Here is an 18951-nt window from a genome sequence, read left to right on the forward strand (position 1 = left end):
TTATTTTTACAAATTAAAATTAATAAATTTAAAAAAGTAAAATAATTATTAAAAAAACTATTAAAAAGTTTTTTAATACATTATTTTAAAAAAACCCTTTTTTTATTATAATATATTATATTAAAGCTTATTAAATTATTAATCATTTAAATAAACTTAATTTTATTTATATTATATTTAAAACTTTTAAATAATAGTTTAAAATAAATTTTATATATAAATATTTATTATTAAATATTATATATAACAATTTTTTAAACAATTTGCTTAACTTTATCTTTTTTTATATAAATTTTCATTATTTTTTAAATAAAAACTAATTTATTTTAATTTTAAAATTAAACTTAAAAACCAGGTTTATTATTATTTACTTTTATACTTTAATATTGCATATACTTTAACCGTTTAATAAATTAAATAAAATTAATTTTAAAATAATTTTATATTATTATAATTTTAAAGTTTATACATTTATTAAAAATTTTATTAAATATCTTTTTGCTTATTTTACGTAGTTTTTTTTTAACAATATTATTATATTATTTTTTTAAAACAAAAATACAAAAAAAACGATATTTTTCGTTATAATATTTAAAAAATTAAAAAATAACCAAAAATATAACTATATATACCGGAAATTTAAAAAAAATCTACTTTTACCAAAATTTAAAATTTAAAAAAAACGGTATAATATTAAACATCTTTTATCTAACATAAATAATAATATTAATAATATTAAATTTATAAACTTTTTTAATTTTACCTTTTATAACGCAATTTTTAAAAATATATATAATTAATATAATAATAATAATATATATTATTTAAAAAAACGCTTCCAATTATTAAATTTTAATAATAATAAATATATCGATTATAATTTTAATATTAATTATAATTTTAAATTTATAAAATAACTTACGTTTTATACCACAATTAAATTAAATAACAATAAATAAAAACTTTTAACTAAACTATTTTTTAAACCTTAAAATATTAAAAATAATAATATAAATAGTTTTAATAAAATAAATTTAATTAAAAATATATATGGCTTTTATAATATTAAACGTTTTAATTTTTAATAAAAATTAAATAATATTACAATTATTAAATATATATTTTTAATAATTTTTATTTTTTTATTTAAATATATTATATAAAAATATATATTATATTATTTAAAAATAAATATTATATTAATAATAACCTTTATTATTTTATTATATATTAAATAAATAAATATTTATTTATTTAAATATATATTTTAATAAATAATAAATAAAATATTATTTTTTAATATATAAATATATTAAATACCTATATTTATTTATTTTATATATTATAAAAAAAGGTTTAAATTTTTTTTTTTTTATTTTTTACTTTTATATTATATATATACAATATAATACGAAAATTTATTAATTTTAAGTTATATAAAAAATATATTATTACTTAATTTTATATAAATTTTTTAATTAAAAAGATTTAATAAAATATTTTTAAAAAATATTATTAAAAACTTTTATTAAAAACTTTTAATTGTATATTTTGCAAATAAAAATTATAAAAGTAATATTGCGTATAAAATTAATAGGATATTTTAAATAAATTAAAAAAATATTTTTTAATTATTTTTTTTAAATTTACTTTTTTAATACTAAAATTAGCAAATTTTTATATTAAAAAAAGTTTTAAATTTTTTTATTATAAATAAAACGGATTTAGTACAATTTAAGTTTTAAATATTGTTAAGTAATTTTAAAAGATAAGTAATAATAAATTAATAAAATTAAGGTTATTTTAACAAAAAAATTTATTATATTTAAATGTTTAAATAAATTTAAATAAAGTTATATTTATAATAATGTATTAAATTTTAAAAAAAATAAATTTTTTTGGTATATATTAATTTTAATTATTATTATTATTATATATATTAATAATATTTAAGTAAAAATTTATAAAAGTTTATTAAAAATTTTTTTTTTTAATTATTTATTATTATATATAACAAGTTAAAAAGTAAAAAAAAAATTTATTATATATAAACTTAATTAAGTTTAAAATATTAACGGTTATAATAAACTTAAACGCTAAAAGATTTATATATATATTAAAATTAATAAATATTTAAAATATTTAATTTAATATTATATTAATTGGTTTAAAAGTATTATTATTTTTACTTTTATTTAATATTTATACGTTATACGTAACTTAAAATAAACATTTTATATTATCCGAATAAATAAAAGAAAAAAGGTTTTTTTATTTATAATAATATATTAAATTTTTATATAAAAAGTTTATTTAAATAAAAATAATTTAACTATTAAATTTAATAATTGTTTTTATTATAACTGTAATATAAATAATATAAAGATTAAATATTGGTGGGAATAATTTAAAAAGTTTTACTTTAAATATTAAAAAATAAGTTAAAATATTTATATAAAATAAAAAATAAAAAAATATTAATTTTTAATTTTTATAAAATATTTTTATTTAAATAAAATATATAAAATTTTAAATTTAAAATAACCTAGCTTATAAAATTACCTTTTTTATTATATATATGCCAATTATACAAAAAAAAGTTTAAATTTTTATTAAAAAATAAAATAAATATTTTATTAAGAAATAATTTAACCGCGTTAATTTTATATAAAATAAATTATAAGAAAATTATTTTTTGTTAAATTTTAATTATATATTATAATAAAGGTTAAAAATTAATATAAAATTTTTAATTAATATTAAAACTATATTATTAAATAAAAATATTAACTAATATTTTTTAAAAATTATTTACAAATAATGTAAAATGTTTTTTATTTAAATAAGTTTAAATCGTATAAAAAAAAATAATTATAATTGGTTTTTTATAAATGTTTATAATTAATTTTATATAATAATTTAAATAAAATTAAATAACGGTAATCTTTATAAATTATTTTTAATTTTAATTTTTTTAATAAAAAGATTAAAAGAATTGTAAAAAAAATTAATTTAAATTAACCGTTTCCTTTTAAAAAATAAATTTAATAATATTATATAAAAGGTAAATATCCGAAACGAAAAAATTAATAAAATATTTAACTTTTTTAACGCCATATTTTATATAAATATTATAATTAAAAGTAAAAAAAAAAATAATAATATTATTAATATAAAAAATTAACGGAATATTAAATAAAAAAACTTTTTAAATAAAAAAAATTTTAATTAAATTAAAAATTATATATAAATTATATATAATTATTATAAACAATTAAACCCACCTTTTTTAATAAATTTAATTATTATAATTATAATATAAATTAAATATATTTTTATTTCTTATATATATAAAAAAAATTTTATAATTTTATAATATTAATATTTATAAAAAATATTTTTTTTAAAAATACTTACATATATAAAAAAAAAGTAATTATTAAATAATGGTAATTAATTTATATTTTATTTTAATAATAAAGTATTATATAAATATAAAAATTTTTATAATTTTAAATATATATAATAATATTATAAACATTATTATATATTTAAATTCTTTTAATATTTATATAATAATTTAAATTTAAATAATTATTTAATTTATATTATTATAAAAAACCGTATTATAAAAGGTTAAATAAAAATTTAACTAAAATATTAATTATTTATAAAATAATAATTTAATTATTAAATTAAAAAATAAAAATAACTTTTATAATATAAGTAAAAATTTATATAAATATTATTTTTATTTTTTTATTATTAAAAGTTTTGTTATTTATAACTTTGTTATCCATGGTTTTACCATTTATAACTTTATTATTTACGGCTTTATTATTTATAATTTTATATAATTTAAAAGGTTTTATATATAAAGCTATTCCTAAAGTTAATATGAAAAAAGTTATTAAATAAAATGTTAACATATAAAATATTAACGTATAAAATATTAGTTTAAAAAGTAAATTATTATTTTTTTTACGAAAATAATTTTATAATAATTTTAAATTATTTATATTATTAACGTTATTTAAGCGTTTAATAATATAAAAAGTAAAAGAATTTATAACTTTATATTTATATCCTTTTTTTAATTTAATTTTAATAAGTTTATTTTTAATATTATTTTTTATTTCCTTTTTTATATAAGTTTTAAAAATATTATTAATATTATTTCGAAAAATAATTTTTATATTTTGGTAATATATAAAAATTTTGCAATATTTTTTTTTATTTACCTTTATTTTATTAAAATTAAAGTTAATTTAAATTATACAAATATTTTTAATATTTATTATTTATATATTAATATTGGTAAAAAAAAAAGTAATAAAATTTTTATAAAAGGTTTTAAATAAATAAACTTTATTTAATTTAATTTTTTAAATAAAAAATATATTAATAAACTTTTTTTACTAATTAATAATGTTAATAATTAATATTTTTTAAATTGTAATTTTATAATTATAAAATATTTTATACAATTTAACCATATAAATAAAAATAAATAAGCAATTATTTTTATTTAAAATTTATTTACCACGGTAAATTATAATATTAAAATAGTAAAATTAAATATTTAAATTATTAAATGGATTATTATTAGTTAATTTATTTTATATAATATTAAAATGATGTATTATATTAAAAGAAAATTTAATAATTAATTTTTAATTAATTTTAAATAAAGTTAAAATATATATTACCTTAATAATTAAAGTAAACTTTTTTTTTTATAAGAAAAAAAAGTATAAAATATTATAAAATACGGACGTATTTATTTATTTTGGAAAAATTGTTATTATTAGTATTATATAATGTTAATTTTTTTTTAAACCTTTTATTAAATTTTTAAAAATTATAATTAATAATATTAAAAATATTATTATTATTAATAATAATTGTTTTAATAAATTTAGTTTTTATATAAAAATAATAAAGTTTTAAAAATTATTTGTAAAATTAATAAAATTTCCCATTTAAATTAATATATAAAACGCTATTCGTTTTATAAGCCGTATAATTTATTTTAAATATAAATAATAAGTTAAAATTTAATTTATATAAATTTAAAAAAAAAAAAATTTTATTAAAATAATTATAATTATTTACCATATAAATAAATATTATATTAATTAAATAAATAATTTTATTATAATAAATCGTAATAAGGTTTAAAAATATATATTTAATATTTTTTAAATTGTAATAAATGACCTCTTATTAATTTTAATTTAATGTGCGATTATTTTTTTCATTTTGGTATAGTGGCTTATCTGGTCAACCGTAAGAGCTAATGAATCCTAACCAATATTATTCTCGAAATCTACAGCTTGCTCCCACCCTCTTGCGGAATCTTCACGACCACCTTACCCCATGTCTCCCTCCCCCCTAACGCAACCAAGGCGTCGGGAACGCTCTCGAGTCCAACGAACTCCTTATCCGAGAATACAGTACCCTTGAACTTGCCCTGCTCAACTAACTTGTTGATCCCATTCCACACCACGGGAATCCCCTCCTTCTGAAACTTCGCCCACGCACCCCAGTGAATACCGACTAAACTGATGTTCTTAAGCAGTACCTTATTCATAGCCACCTTCTCAATCGACCCGGCTGCAAACCCAACTACCAGAATGCGCCCATTCCACGCGACACACTTTGTGCTCTTGTCCACCAGGCCCACGGGGTCGTACACGATATCCACGCCGCGACCCTTCGGCGTCAACTTCTTCACTTGATCAGGCCAGTTCGGATCGCGATAATCCACAACATGGTCGGCACCAAAACGGCGCGCAACCTCCAGCTTATGCGGCGTTCCCGCTGTCGCAATGACAGTCGCTCCGAACGCCTTGGCGACCTGCACAGCAGCCAGCCCAACACCGCCCGCCGCCGCGTGCACGAGCACCCAGTCGCCGGCCTTTACATCTGCACGCAGGACTAGCGCGCTATAGCTCGTAGGCGCTGTGATGAATAGGCCCGCCGCGTCGGCAAACGACCATCCCTGCGGCACGGCTAGTAGCTCGTGCTCCGCAGCGCACACACGCGTCGCATAGGCGCCTTGGCTAGCGCCGAAGACGCGGCTGCCGACTGGGAATTTGGGCGATTTGGAGGTAGACGGCGTGGCGAGGACGATGCCTGAGAACTCGACGCCGGCGACCCAGGGGAATGCTTTAGTGAAGTGTTAGGATTCAATGATAAAACTAGGGCTAGGTTCTTGGTGTGAGCTTACGAGGCTGGTTTTGATACTTTCCCTGTATCTGTAAGATGTCGAAGAAGTTGGTGGCCGCGGCGTGCACCTCGATGAGGTACTGGTCTGGTTTTGGTGTTGGATCTGGGAGCTCGGTTACCTTGAGCTCTTTTGGGCCCTGTGAGGGTGTTAGTGATATTCAAAGCCGAAACTTGTTTGGTTTAATTGGGAATATTTATCTCTTCTCACCTTGACATATTGGCCGACTTGGATTCCCCGCATGGTGCTTCTAATTCGTTGTAGAGGCCTCGACTCTAAGAGATTCGCTAAGCCAGATAAGTTTATAGAGACGAGCCAATGATTAGTATTACACAACTTTTTAATAATTACAAGCAAAATGAAATATGCTTAAACACAATTTAAAAGATGAGACGCTTGTGCAGATATCTGAAATGTCTAAGCGGTGCTTTGAATGAACAGATGAATAATAAGGATTAGCAGCTTGCAGCTCGCCCCATGGGGAAATCGGTAATTATTGTAGTCTGGAGATGGAGATGCCGAGGTTCATATTGGAAATCCTTGGCTGGTTGCTTATGTAATAATACGTAGATCTTTATTATGCTGCCTTTATGGATTAGTCAAGTATGCATCCGGACTGTTGAGAAGTTTTACATTGCAATCATAGAAAAACACCCAATAAACAACGATTTACTTCAACCATAACATCTCAACGAAGAGCAGTTTCAAATTTTGATCAGACTACCTGTTTTAACCTGTATCAAATGTCAACTTATTCTGGTTGGTATAGTTTTGTGCTCCTCCTCTAGTTATTCCTTATGCACCCGCCAGTAGCTTTTTAAGATGATCATATTCAAGTTCAAGTTCCTTGTCTTCATCGCATAAATATGATATCTCGAAATCGATTAGAAATGCCTTTCCCCCTTGGACGAGGAAGTTATCCTTGTGAATGTCGCCATGCTTTATGTCTAGAGCATGTAGTCTTGATAAGACCTCTTGGCAGATAGTTAGATCTCGAGGTTCTGCTGGCCTGCTATTCATGATAATCTCTAAGATAAATCCGATGACCCCCCTACCCTCTTCCGTTACGTGGCCTAGGAACTTAGGGCTAATTCCTGTGCCTTGAAGCCGACTATACATCGTTGTTTCAGTCTCAATATACCCTATCTCACAAGGAAACGAAGCAAATTTGATGATTACTGGATGATGGAAGAAGGGGTGCGTGACTATGCGGACGTTCCGGCCTAGAGAACCAAGCCGCTCAAATTCTAAATGGTCGATCTGTGTCTGGTGCCATATATCCTCAACTCCTGGGACAATGTTATATGAGATAGAGGAGAAAGCTAAACTGCCTGTGTGTTGGTCCTTCGAAATGTGACCCCGATTCCAGTCACCAGGGGGAAATGAGAGAAAATTTATGAATGACCAATCACCCTTTGGCAAGATACCCGGTTCAACGGTTACGTATGCTACATGCTTGTCGTCGATTAGAAAGCGAAATTGGTTATCAAGAGTTCCCAGGTGCTGAATTTTCCTGTTAGTTTGAACCGCCATCATGACATTTGAGATCATAGCGAATTTTCCATATATTTAAGATTAATTCCTCTACTTATATACTTGTCATTCCGTGTTTCAATAATGTTTGGATTTTAAGAAAGGTAGCATGTCACATAGTGTATGTTAGTTGTCTTTACCCCCAAGCAACACAAACTATTTCAACATTTGTAACTCAAAGTCATATTAATTGGCTCTTATTGACTTATCATATTAAATCAGATGACTAATATATAAAAAGGGAATCAAAGGTTGGGGCCAAATGAGCAATTCTATAATTGGCAATCAAGTCTCAACATACGACAGAATAGAAGATAGAAAAGTCGCGCATAGGATAGGATAATTAACACCAATGCGTAAGGTAGTAATGTGTAATAAATAATACGTGTAATATCGAACTCGGTTTTTAACTTGGCGCCCCTTAATAAAGACATCGGGATGCTTGGAGCCTGGCTGCGTGACTCCGTCCGATAGGCAACCATATCATGATGTATGTGGTAAGGTTTAGGTATATTTAGGTAGGTGACTTTTTGAGCTTCTAGCGGAAGGCTATGGATGTCAAAAGAACGTTGAAAGAGCTAGCGTCGCATAAGTCACCAATGGAGGGGCTGTCCGCGAGGCTGATGGCGTACTTTACTATACATTATCAGCAGGTACAAGACGATTAGTAAGATTATATATTAAAATTGGGGGAAGTATAGGGTCTTATCTAGTACCCTAGATAATCGGACAATGCCGACTGCCCCACGTTGAGACCTAGACTACCTAGAACCTCAGTACTCATCAGGGTACTTTGGAAATACTTAGGACAATCATCAACCATCGCCAACCAACACTTCATCACCCAATCACACCTCGCCCGATCTAAACCATTGCCGCCTCCATCAACTCGTCAGGCTTTCTTACTATCCGATCTCCTGGCTTCCTAGCTACAGTAAAACAACTATCTTATTTACTTTGCTATTGAAATCGAAATCGCTCCCAAGACATCACTGTTAACATTACTGTTGTGCCTTCTCAACATTTCAATTGACGATCGATCCCGAAAATGGCCGAACCAACCGAGGGCGGCTCTGACCCTCAAGTCACCTTCAAGGTGAAGACGTCGGGCGATAAGCAGCATACTATCACCATGGCCGAGACTGCTACCGTTTCCGATTTGAAAAAGAAGCTTGCCGGTGCCGAATTCGAGGATATCCCTATTGACCGACAACGTCTGATCTACTCTGGCCGTGTCATGAAGAACGAGGAGCCCTTGAGCACGTATAGGATTAAGAACGGTAATACCGTTCACCTAGTCAAAAGCGCTGCGAGCAACCCGACGCCCGCCCCAGCCTCGTCATCGGCATCCTCTTCCACCCCTACAGCGCCCCAAATTCCCACCAATATGGCTGCAGGCACAGCAAACAACCCCTTAGCAGGTCTGACTGGTGCAAGATACGCCGGCCTAACCAATCTACCATCCGCAGATATGTTCGGTCCTGACGGCGGAGTGAGTTTTTTCACCATAGATATTCTTTATTACTAGAGCCGAAGACTGATATAAGCCTTGCTCAGATGGTCGGTTCCATGATGGACGAGGAGCAGCTAGCCAATATGCTCAGCAACCCGAACGTCGCTCAACAGATGAATGAGATGATGAACAACGATGCCTTCATTGATATGATGATTCAGTCGAATCCTATGTTGCGAAACAACCCCAACGCCCGAGAGATTGTGCGATCGCCGCTTTTCCGCCATATGATGACCAACCCTGACGCTTTACGAGGAGCCGCACGATTACAGCGGGCAATGGGAGGTCGCCAAGCTGCTCAGAATGCCTTTCCCATGCCTGGTGTGACTGACACCACTCCTGGCGATTTATCATCTAGTAGTGCATCGGATAACGCCAACAGCAATCCTAATAGTAACCAGAACGCCGGTGGCCAGTACAACCCGTTCGACCCAGCCACCTGGAGCAACATTCAAGTTCCAGGTGCCGGTGCCGGTGCTACCGCTAATCCTTTCGGCGCTTTCTTTAACCCGTTCGCAGCGGCTCAGCCAGCTCAAGGAGCAACTAGCCCGGGGGCGACCCAGACGACAGGTGGCGCACAAACCGAAAGCGGTAACACCAGTACTAACCGGGGTCAAGGAACCAGCACGGAAAATCCCTCAAGTCAGCCTCCCAACCCCTTCGCTAGTCTCTTTGGTGGAAGCGGTGCCTTTCCGGGTGTCGGCGCCGGTGCCGGTGCTGGAGCCGGTGCAGGCGCGGGCGCGGGCGCAAACCCTTTGGGCAACTTACCCCCTGTGACCCCTGAGATTTTACAGCAGATGGTCCAAGTTCTAGGTATGGGGTCGCCGTCAGGATCACCCGCTCCACCAGACAACCGACCTCCCGAGGAACGCTATGCGGAACAATTGAGACAACTGAACGACATGGGTTTCTATGACTTCGACAGAAACGTAGCCGCCCTGCGACGAAGCGGCGGGAGCGTACAAGGCGCCATTGAGCATCTATTAAACTCTTAACGGAGGATGAATTATTCGTGTCTCGTTACTTTATCGTGTCTTTAATGTAAACGCTGTTACGAGGTTAGGACGGGTATGGGCGATGAACCCCTCATATGGAAGGGGGCGGTAGTAGGTACTTAGCTAGAGACCAGCGGTTGGATTGAAGTCCATGGCTTGATAAATATCCTTTCTAAGCAAGCCCGATCGGAAATCTTGCTTGGGCATGAGTTGCTGCGACTAGAGGGTGGTGGTTTACCTTTGTAACGTCTTATAATAGCGATAAAAGAAGCAACACAATTCACCAGAGGCTTTTTACTTTACGGCGCAACGCCTAGATTCATTACATTTATAGATTAGAGGCTTAGTGAGGTATATGCTATCAGCCCGGCTCGATTATAATACTTAATGCTGTAAATGAAGTTGCGAGCGACAACTTTCCCTATGAAAATCCTCGTTTACAACCTAAACTCCTCTTCCTCACTTTTAAGAACGACTAATTGTAGGCGCTGTAAGAATTTGGTCTTCAGGTGAGGCTTTACCCTTCACTCATGAAGAAGCTCAGTTAGTCGATTAAGTTACACATGCCATTCACATAATATCTTTTCACTACTGTCTTCGACTAATTTAGGTACTGCCGGAGTCTTAGCCGCAGCCGTTACCGGGCTCACTCCGCACGTTCGGCGCATAAACGGATGCTTTGTAACCTGAATACAAATTAAATACAAGCCAATCCGTTCTCGGCTTCCAACGACGGGGGGGAAGAATTCTTGCCAAGTTGGATAGATCTTGGGATTTGTCAACGCGTAAGCAAATAGTGACAAAACAGCCCGGTTGCACGAACTATAACCTGACCAAGTTGGTTTACTTTGTCTAGGTAGCTCGGGGATTCCGTGGTATGTCAACAAACAGGATCAAAATGGCTGGATTGTTGTTGTATTCTGAGTAGGTAGATTTCTGTTCTGACTTTGGTGGATGGCGATATATATGGTATGATTGTTCGTCGATTTAGTAGTTGCCTGACGCGGGTTAACTATGTCGTAAGACAGTATGGTTTCTATCTTCTAGTTAGACAGTGTGAGAAGTGACGTGTTGGTTTTACTATTGCTGAAATTCATAACTTCCAGGTTAATAGGATTTCAAGTTCAGTATTAGATCTTAGGTAGGTAGTCAATATATCAGCTCATATTCATGAAGAAGACTTATCATTACCTTGAATAAGCTTAGTAAATGTGCACTCACTTTAGCTTGCTCTTATTATTAGAGATATTCCCTGCTTTTCTTTCGTTATTAGTCTATTTCCATCGTCCTCTGGCATTCATGCCCAATTCCTTGTACTCCGAAAGAGTCGTACATAATATAGTGTCTTGGCATATTGCGAAGATGAGCATGATTGTCGTTTCATAGAAGCTTTTTCTCGACGTATCTCTCAACTAACCTTCTCAACTCTACACCGACTTTGTCAGGAGGCGTAAATGCCTAATATCGCAAAGCGTTAGAGCTATAATACCGCCCAACTCTAGGTAAGAGAGATCCTAAAACTTACCGTGTCGTAAGGTATCAACTGCCAGAATTCAGGATTCCAAGCTCTGTATTACGCAACGAGGTGGCATGAGAAGGTTGATATTTATACGTGTGAGAATAGGGTTGGCGTATAAGAGGAGCTACGTGTTGTGGCAAATCTTCAACCTGATATCGGGATTATGATATCCAGAGTGTTCCTGTTAGGCTGCATTTGCATACAGTGCTGTATATGCAAGTTTTGTGATCTTCTGGTTATAGGTTTGTACGTATTCTATGAATGCCCAACTACGTTGCCTCACTTCTCTACGTATACGTGCCAATAATTTAGGATAACTTCTATAACACAGATAATGCATAACAATGGCACGTAAGCCTCATCATCTCCTGAATACTTGGCTACAGCAACCTAGTTGATACCACTAATAGGAATTTCAGGACAAGCACATGCTTTACGGCTTTGTTATGTAGGGCTAGATGGGGTGGAAGTGTCTGTATAATTCCGTACTATTATTGTCATAAAGTTCGTAACCCGATATGAACAGTATCGGAAATCAACGTAAGCCGAACATAATCTATGTCTAGTGGTACGATTTACCCCAGTTCTTATAATTTACATAATTATTGACGTCGTCGTTCAAACCTCCGGACCTCGTATCATTCGGCGATAGCACTTTATCACCTGCGGATCCCTCCCGCTTCCATTTCGTTGCCGAGTCCCACTTACACGGCATCATGTATGCACCATATGTAAATCCTTCGGCCATAGAAGCCTCGCTGGCGGCCGGCGGCTAACTGACACATTCGCCTGGCTAGCCGATCCGACGATCGCTATTACTCGATGTCACTTTGGCTCGCTTCACTATAGCCTCCCTAGACGCGCTGTTGATCAGGTTCAGGGATTGTCGCGCGGTAGTATGCGAATCAACATCGATCGCAACCACATGTTTTGTACGACGAGCAGACTTGTATGTGTGTGCATATATAGGTACGCAGAATACACTTACTTACCTAGGTACACAGTACCGACCTAGCAGCCGAAGCCCGCTGGATACAACTCACTTGGACCGGCCTGGGATGTATGCGGCACATGTGCATCAGCATAAGCGAATATCTCGGTAGCAGTATTCTGCAAAACTCTATTTCTTTCAAGAATCCTTTTCATTATTTTCTTCCACTCGGGTGCTTCCCTTTCCCTGCGAGGTAACTCGAAATAAGCGCTGCCGGACTTGCTCATGCAGCGTGATGCGAGACTGGACAAGACGTAGTAATGCTTTGTACGACCAGCCTATATCCGGAAGCTCGGGAAACGATCGTTGTAACAAGAGAAGCTAGAATCGGCGAATAACGCGTAATCCGTGGATGTACGACGCCGGCTATGGATATACATACATTAGATTAGGTATACTACATATATGTATTTTATACAATATTGAACTCCAAATTATGAGGCAACAGGCCATTATTTATCGACTGACACAAGCACATACATCAGTTCACGGCAGTATCCAACCATGGACCATGGTTATTTCTTATCACGCCTAGCCAATAGTTGTCTAGGTCGCATTTCCGTGTGGAGGCTCAACAAAATACGGCTAGGCCCGAATCGTGTTTATCCCATTGCTTGCGTTAGCGCCTCTCTTTTCCATTGGTAGTCGATGATCGTCGTCCGTAATACCTCCGGGTCAAGGGATCTTTTCTTCGACTCCATCCTTAGCTTCTATGTATGTCGATTAAAAATTTTCACCAAGGAGCTCCCCATCACAGTACGCAGCTATTGGCAAATACCGAGAAGTGTAGATTCGCTCTAATGATGCTCAAAGGCATGCATAGGTGTGCTAAAGAAATAAGGGGTATGTACACTAATCCGTACATCCTACACTTTTGACGCCATGCAGCAGCCATGTCTGGCCATATCCAAAATTTAGTCCGGGGTGGGACAATATTAACAATTCTCGGGGTTGACTGGTGAACGATACGCTGTAGACCTCGATTAATCAAGTTGAATGGTCTAGCATAATTCAGGCATCTGGTTCGCGCCGCCGTGCTGCGATGCTACTGTACTATGCAAGAGTCTATAAGACTCCTTCAGATATTAGCAATTCAACTTAACGGGGTATTACTACGGAGAAGAGGCCTGGCTTTCGGACATTCTCGACCTGACTTACCCAGGTTAAGCCTGTCTTGCTCGGTAAGGAGACCCATGTTTGTCTTGAGAGGAGACAGTCAACGATATCAAGTAAACCGAAAACTTCTTTGGATTTTCGGTGAGATCTATGGAGCTATGGCCTGTAATCCGATCCAACATCCGTCTGACCTATCACATTTGTGACATCTGGAGCAGGCAGTTTCTAGTTAGCGTGGTGCTGAGACGTCCCAGTGTTCTGGATAAAGAGCTAAGGAGTGCCAAGCGGATTCGGATCTTGCTCGCCGGGAAGCTGATGACGATATTGCGGACGCTCTAGCTACTTCTTACACTACGATCCTACATCAGATTTCTCTGAATTGTTTCTCCTAGGACAAATATCGGGAGCTTCTTCGTGGCACAAAGTTAGGTGAGGAAGTTGTGTTTCTATTGGAAATGATTTTCACCTTAGCTGCAGTTTCTATGGTTGGTTCCCCCACAGGACCACAGGAATAAAAAGCGGAGTTGATGTAATGATACTCTCCTTATGACAGGTAGATATGCCATCTCCACGAAAAGAAATTAAGAAGAAGAAAAAAGATATATATTTTGGAGCTCTTATGCTGGAATCTGCAGGTTCTGCAGTTCGCATTATCAGTTCGGTCGAGGGTCGAGGAGAAGTCGGAATCCCTCATCTCGGTCGTACCGACTTGGTTCCCTGCACCCCAGATGCGTCATTGTGATCTGTTACAGCTAGCCTACTTAGTTAGCTTGCCTAAAGGAGTCGAAGGCTACAGATATATCGCCAATCAGAGCCGTCATATACTCACGGACCGAGACAGGGGGAGTCTGTCCAAGGTTATTCCTTGACCTAGTCGACTCCCCTACTACCCTTATCCATGATTCTATATAACTACCTATCCTTGGGCGAGCGGGGCGACCTTCGAGAAGCTTTCCACATAGCGAATATGCACATCCCAAGCTGCCAGGCCTAGGTTGGCGTCAAGACTAAGGTATTGGAAATCAACCTGAATAGGCAAGTCGGAACTATTGTCTCACCGTCGCATACGAAAGGTCTCCATTTGATTCCTTTACATACGTAACCCAGATTCTTGATACTTCCACTGTCGTCTTTATAGCGGGACTGATATACGCCGGTCAACTGATCTTGCTTTCATGCGTATCTGCGAGATTCGCATTAGAAGAAGGCGTGATAGGTAGCATCCGAGAATAACTAACATTGGTTTGTTACATGTCTATAGGAACTTATAACTACCTACAATCGTGTTCGTTAAACATCCCAGGTGAGATATCCAAGGAGGCTGAACCAAAACCTCCGCAAATTACATCCTAGTTATCCATGGCAGCTAGTCTACTAGAGGAACTAACCTCCTTAGCTAGGTAGTTTTTTCTCCTTGGTCAGGGACCCCTAAACTAATTGATGACGTTTAAGGTTGAGGGTTTCGGTATTATCTCCGTATATGAAGATCAAAGAGCTAGAACGCCTCTTTTTCTACATCTAGGAATCTCACCTGAATCACTTTTAGCTAGCCCTCATCTTTAGAGACGATACATACTAGTTGGTCTAATCTAGGACAAGGGTTTGCTGAAATTTCTCCGGCATCCCGGTCCGCTGATATCCATCGGTTTCTGTTCGACTGATGATAGAGAGGGGGACTTCTGTCGAGACAACGCAGCGACAGGCTTGGTATACTACGTACCGCTTGGTTAACTGCATCCTCATACGTCTTGGCAACCAGGTCGTTTATCGAGCTTCTTACAGCATTTCCCTTTTCCATATACATGTTGGTGAGTCTCGCCTCGGTACATCTGTGATCCTCACTAGGGCTCGCCTAATGTTACATACTACGTTGTAGAAGCTTCGTTTGTATTCATCCCACGCTCCACAAGTCATCAATGCCCCGACTGGAAAGCTAGGCTGATTGGGTAGTTTCAATCCTAAACGGACGACTTAAGGCCACCAAAAAAGTAATCAAAAAGCGGAAGCCGGCTCGCAGGAGATTTGCCAGCCCATGGGTCAATTTGAAGTCGTGGCACCTTTCCACCACAGTGACCGATGTCCTTTGCGTGCCCGGCGAGGTCATGATCGGCTGACTTCCGCCAAGGAGAAGCATCCGCGTTTGTTGCTTGCTTGTGCTGTACGTACAAGATATGCAGACATATCATATCTAAATTCGTGACAGGCAACATTACCAACCATAGTAGATAGCGTCGCTCAGGGTCTTGTCCCATCTTTGACAACGATCTTTGACAACGACGTTCCCGAACCCCACCCTCTGTCAGAAGCCCATTGGGATCATCAGCCCGAAGACAGGCGGCCAATTCCTCCCCTTCGAGGCAGGTAATCAAACCCGGAGGGCCTTATTACTGTGATATGCGCCGTTACTAGTTTAGCAGACGGCCTAACCCCTTCCCCATAGCCAGCCCGCAACACGCTAGGCCTACAACACGCCGGTCCATATTCTTCTCCCCCTACCTACTTGCATGCCTAATCATATTATGTACCAACTAAGTAACTCTAGCTAGTCTCCTTCACCATTTATTTCATGAGCTGATGGAATTCCGACCACCAATCCCACTCTGTCCTTTCATTCGGGCCATGTCAAGCTGGCGACTGTTTACTACTGGCCTGCCCTCCTCCGCCTGAGCTGACCATATAGCGGCCCTATATCTGTACTGATCCCCGTCGCAATTATGTCATGCATGGATAGCTCAGCGAACGATCTCCGTAAGGGTATCCGAATACATATGTACCTAGATGGTCCCCCTTGAGGCGAAAAAAAAAGTTGATGATGTTGCGCTCTTCTCCACCGCTTCCGCGCTTGGGAGCTGATCAGGTCTCTCCCAAGCCTCTCATGTATAAAAGTTTCACACACAAGGTTGGCCGTTTCGGGCTCTAATAGTGGCTCTGAGACAACAAATACAAGCCATAACACTTCATAACTCGCCGAAGACAGGTACCCATTTATACCACGAAGGTAATTTCAACATGCGCCATCTTGAGTTCTCTCATCCTCTTAGTTATTGGTATCCCGGCTGTTGCTCCTCGACTTAAAAACGGAACTATCCCTTTTTGACTCCTTCGAATATTTCTTCAGAAAGCGTCCCAAGCAGACACAACGGCCTCGATAATTCACCTTCACAGTTATAATTTGTTGCCAGAAATAGTTACTCAATATGAGCTCTTCATCATCTCGATGGCGGAAGACTGCTGGCGCGTCCAATGTCATGCTCACGAACGCCGCCTATTTTCCAAATCACAAGATCTATAACGGCGCCTCGCCGGGTATGATGAACTATGGTTGCATTAACCATGTGTATTACGCTTTCGCTAACGTAGCGGCGGACGGTTCCGTGTTTGTAAGTTTCAAATTTATTTGCTTCAAGCTGCATACTCCAAAGTTACACGCGGTAGGAATCTAGACGTTAATATCTGGTTTAGCTGAGCGATGAGTGGGCAGATACCCAAGCCCCTTGCGACGGAGTCCAAGGTGGGCTTGGATCTTTGATGCATCTTAAGCAGAAGCATCCGCATCTGCAAGTCACTATATCGATCGGTGGCGGCACTTCGAGTGAGACATTCCCAGTCGTTGCCTCGAACGCTCTGCTGCGAGATAACTTTGCGCGATCAGCGCGAGGTTTAGTGGAGGCCTCCGGTATGGATGGTATTGATAGTATGAATCCTCCTTTCCCCTCCCCCCACCTCTCACCGGAAGGTTACATCATGTTACATTACAAATTTACTGATCTCCTGTAATTAGTAAACTGGGAATATCCCATGGACCCCCAGCAAGGGGCCGACTTCGTTGCGCTCCTGGCCGCCGTGCGGGTCCAACTTCCGGAGGAGCAGTTCTTCGTCACGGCAGCTCTCCCAGCAAGCCGCTCAGTTTTGCATAATATCGATATTGCGCAAGCTGCGTCCTATCTCGACTACGTAAATCTGATGGCGTATGACTTCTGCGGTTCGTGGTCACAACGAAGCGGGCACCAGGCCCAATTGTACTCGATGAGCAAGGACGAGACATCAGGATCGTCTGGTGTCTCGTACCTTGTGGGCCACGGCTGTCCAACTAGAAAAATTTTGCTGGGTATTCCCCTCTACGGACGGAGCTTTCTCGGGGTTAGCGGACCAGGACATCGAAACAAGGGCGCAGGAGGCGAAGACGGCGTATTCGAATACAGCACGTTGCCAAGAAAACATGCCAAAGAATCTGTGGATAAACGGATAGGGGCCGCGAGTTGCGTCGGAGGGGATGGAGGGTTTGTCACCTACGATAACCCGGACACCGTCAAGATGAAGGCAGCATACTGCAAACAGAAAGGTCTCGGGGTAAGTTTCTGTTCTTCCTTTCGTAAACCCTTTAATTACCGATGCTACCGAATCAACTTTACGATACTACCCAGAATATTTCTAACTTGGATAATGTAGGGCTTGTTCTATTGGTCCGGACCCGCTGACTCCCGAGAAAAATCTCGAAGCTTGATCGCGGCCGGATTCCGAGCGTTGCATAGTTCATAAACGAATCGACATTTTAGGCTTTTATCACAGCTGGTGAACGGAGTTGAGGCGGTCACTACGACTGTTTGCATTTTCATGGCGTTAAATTCCTATTTATAGGGTAGATGCATTAAGATTTGGCTTTCCTGGAGACAGCATATCATGCTTGTATTGCATCACTCAAGAGCTGGAGTTGTTTAAGGAGATACACTGATGGCCTTCTGCATTTTCGACCTGGCGATATCAGTATACCTACCTACCTAGGTAACAGGTAGGTATACACCATTTAACAGACAAAAATGGGTGCGGGGTTTATATTAAAGATACCAGAGATACCAGAAGCGCTTCCTTGAAGTTACAAGATCATTGTGAATAGACGGAGGCATAAAGGAGGATTGCATGATGCATTAAGGGGGATTGGGGCGGAATCTGTCGGGAGATGGCTGAGACTTGATAGGTTAGGAAAGAAAGAAAGAATTTTAAATATTCTCACAAAATACCTAAACATGTGCTTGATTGCAATGCAATAATTTAGAA

At 36.0% G+C, this 18951-nt stretch overlaps 4 protein-coding genes across 4 annotated transcripts; 2 read left to right on the forward strand and 2 right to left on the reverse strand.

Moving 5' to 3' along the window:
• Positions 1-5220: 5220 nt before the first annotated feature.
• On the reverse strand, positions 5221-6716 carry F4817DRAFT_338461 (NAD(P)-binding protein). Its single transcript, XM_049303421.1, has 3 exons — positions 6440-6716; positions 6233-6368; positions 5221-6171 (listed from the first exon to the last, which is right to left on the reverse strand). Exons 1-3 carry the CDS (start codon positions 6470-6472, stop codon positions 5330-5332), a joined length of 1011 nt encoding a protein of 336 aa, XP_049158834.1. The 5' UTR covers positions 6473-6716; the 3' UTR covers positions 5221-5329.
• A 131-nt stretch (positions 6717-6847) lies between these two features.
• F4817DRAFT_338465 (uncharacterized protein) lies at positions 6848-8281 on the reverse strand. The gene has a single exon (XM_049303422.1). It carries the CDS (start codon positions 7778-7780, stop codon positions 7025-7027), a length of 756 nt encoding a protein of 251 aa, XP_049158835.1. The 5' UTR covers positions 7781-8281; the 3' UTR covers positions 6848-7024.
• A 339-nt stretch (positions 8282-8620) lies between these two features.
• Positions 8621-10875, forward strand: F4817DRAFT_116424 (uncharacterized protein). Its single transcript, XM_049297554.1, has 2 exons — positions 8621-9254; positions 9320-10875. Exons 1-2 carry the CDS (start codon positions 8811-8813, stop codon positions 10268-10270), a joined length of 1395 nt encoding a protein of 464 aa, XP_049158836.1. The 5' UTR covers positions 8621-8810; the 3' UTR covers positions 10271-10875.
• A 5577-nt stretch (positions 10876-16452) lies between these two features.
• Positions 16453-18602, forward strand: F4817DRAFT_116576 (glycoside hydrolase family 18 protein). The gene is made up of 4 exons (XM_049297555.1): positions 16453-17276; positions 17359-17590; positions 17678-18246; positions 18346-18602. The coding sequence occupies exons 1-4, from the start codon at positions 17094-17096 to the stop codon at positions 18433-18435; spliced, it is 1074 nt and encodes a 357-aa protein (XP_049158837.1). The 5' UTR covers positions 16453-17093; the 3' UTR covers positions 18436-18602.
• The last annotated feature ends 349 nt before the right edge of the window (positions 18603-18951 follow it).

This window comes from Daldinia loculata, assembly GCF_022478755.1.
Source record: "Daldinia loculata strain CBS 113971 unplaced genomic scaffold F4817scaffold_26, whole genome shotgun sequence".
NCBI lineage: Eukaryota > Fungi > Ascomycota > Sordariomycetes > Xylariales > Hypoxylaceae > Daldinia > Daldinia loculata.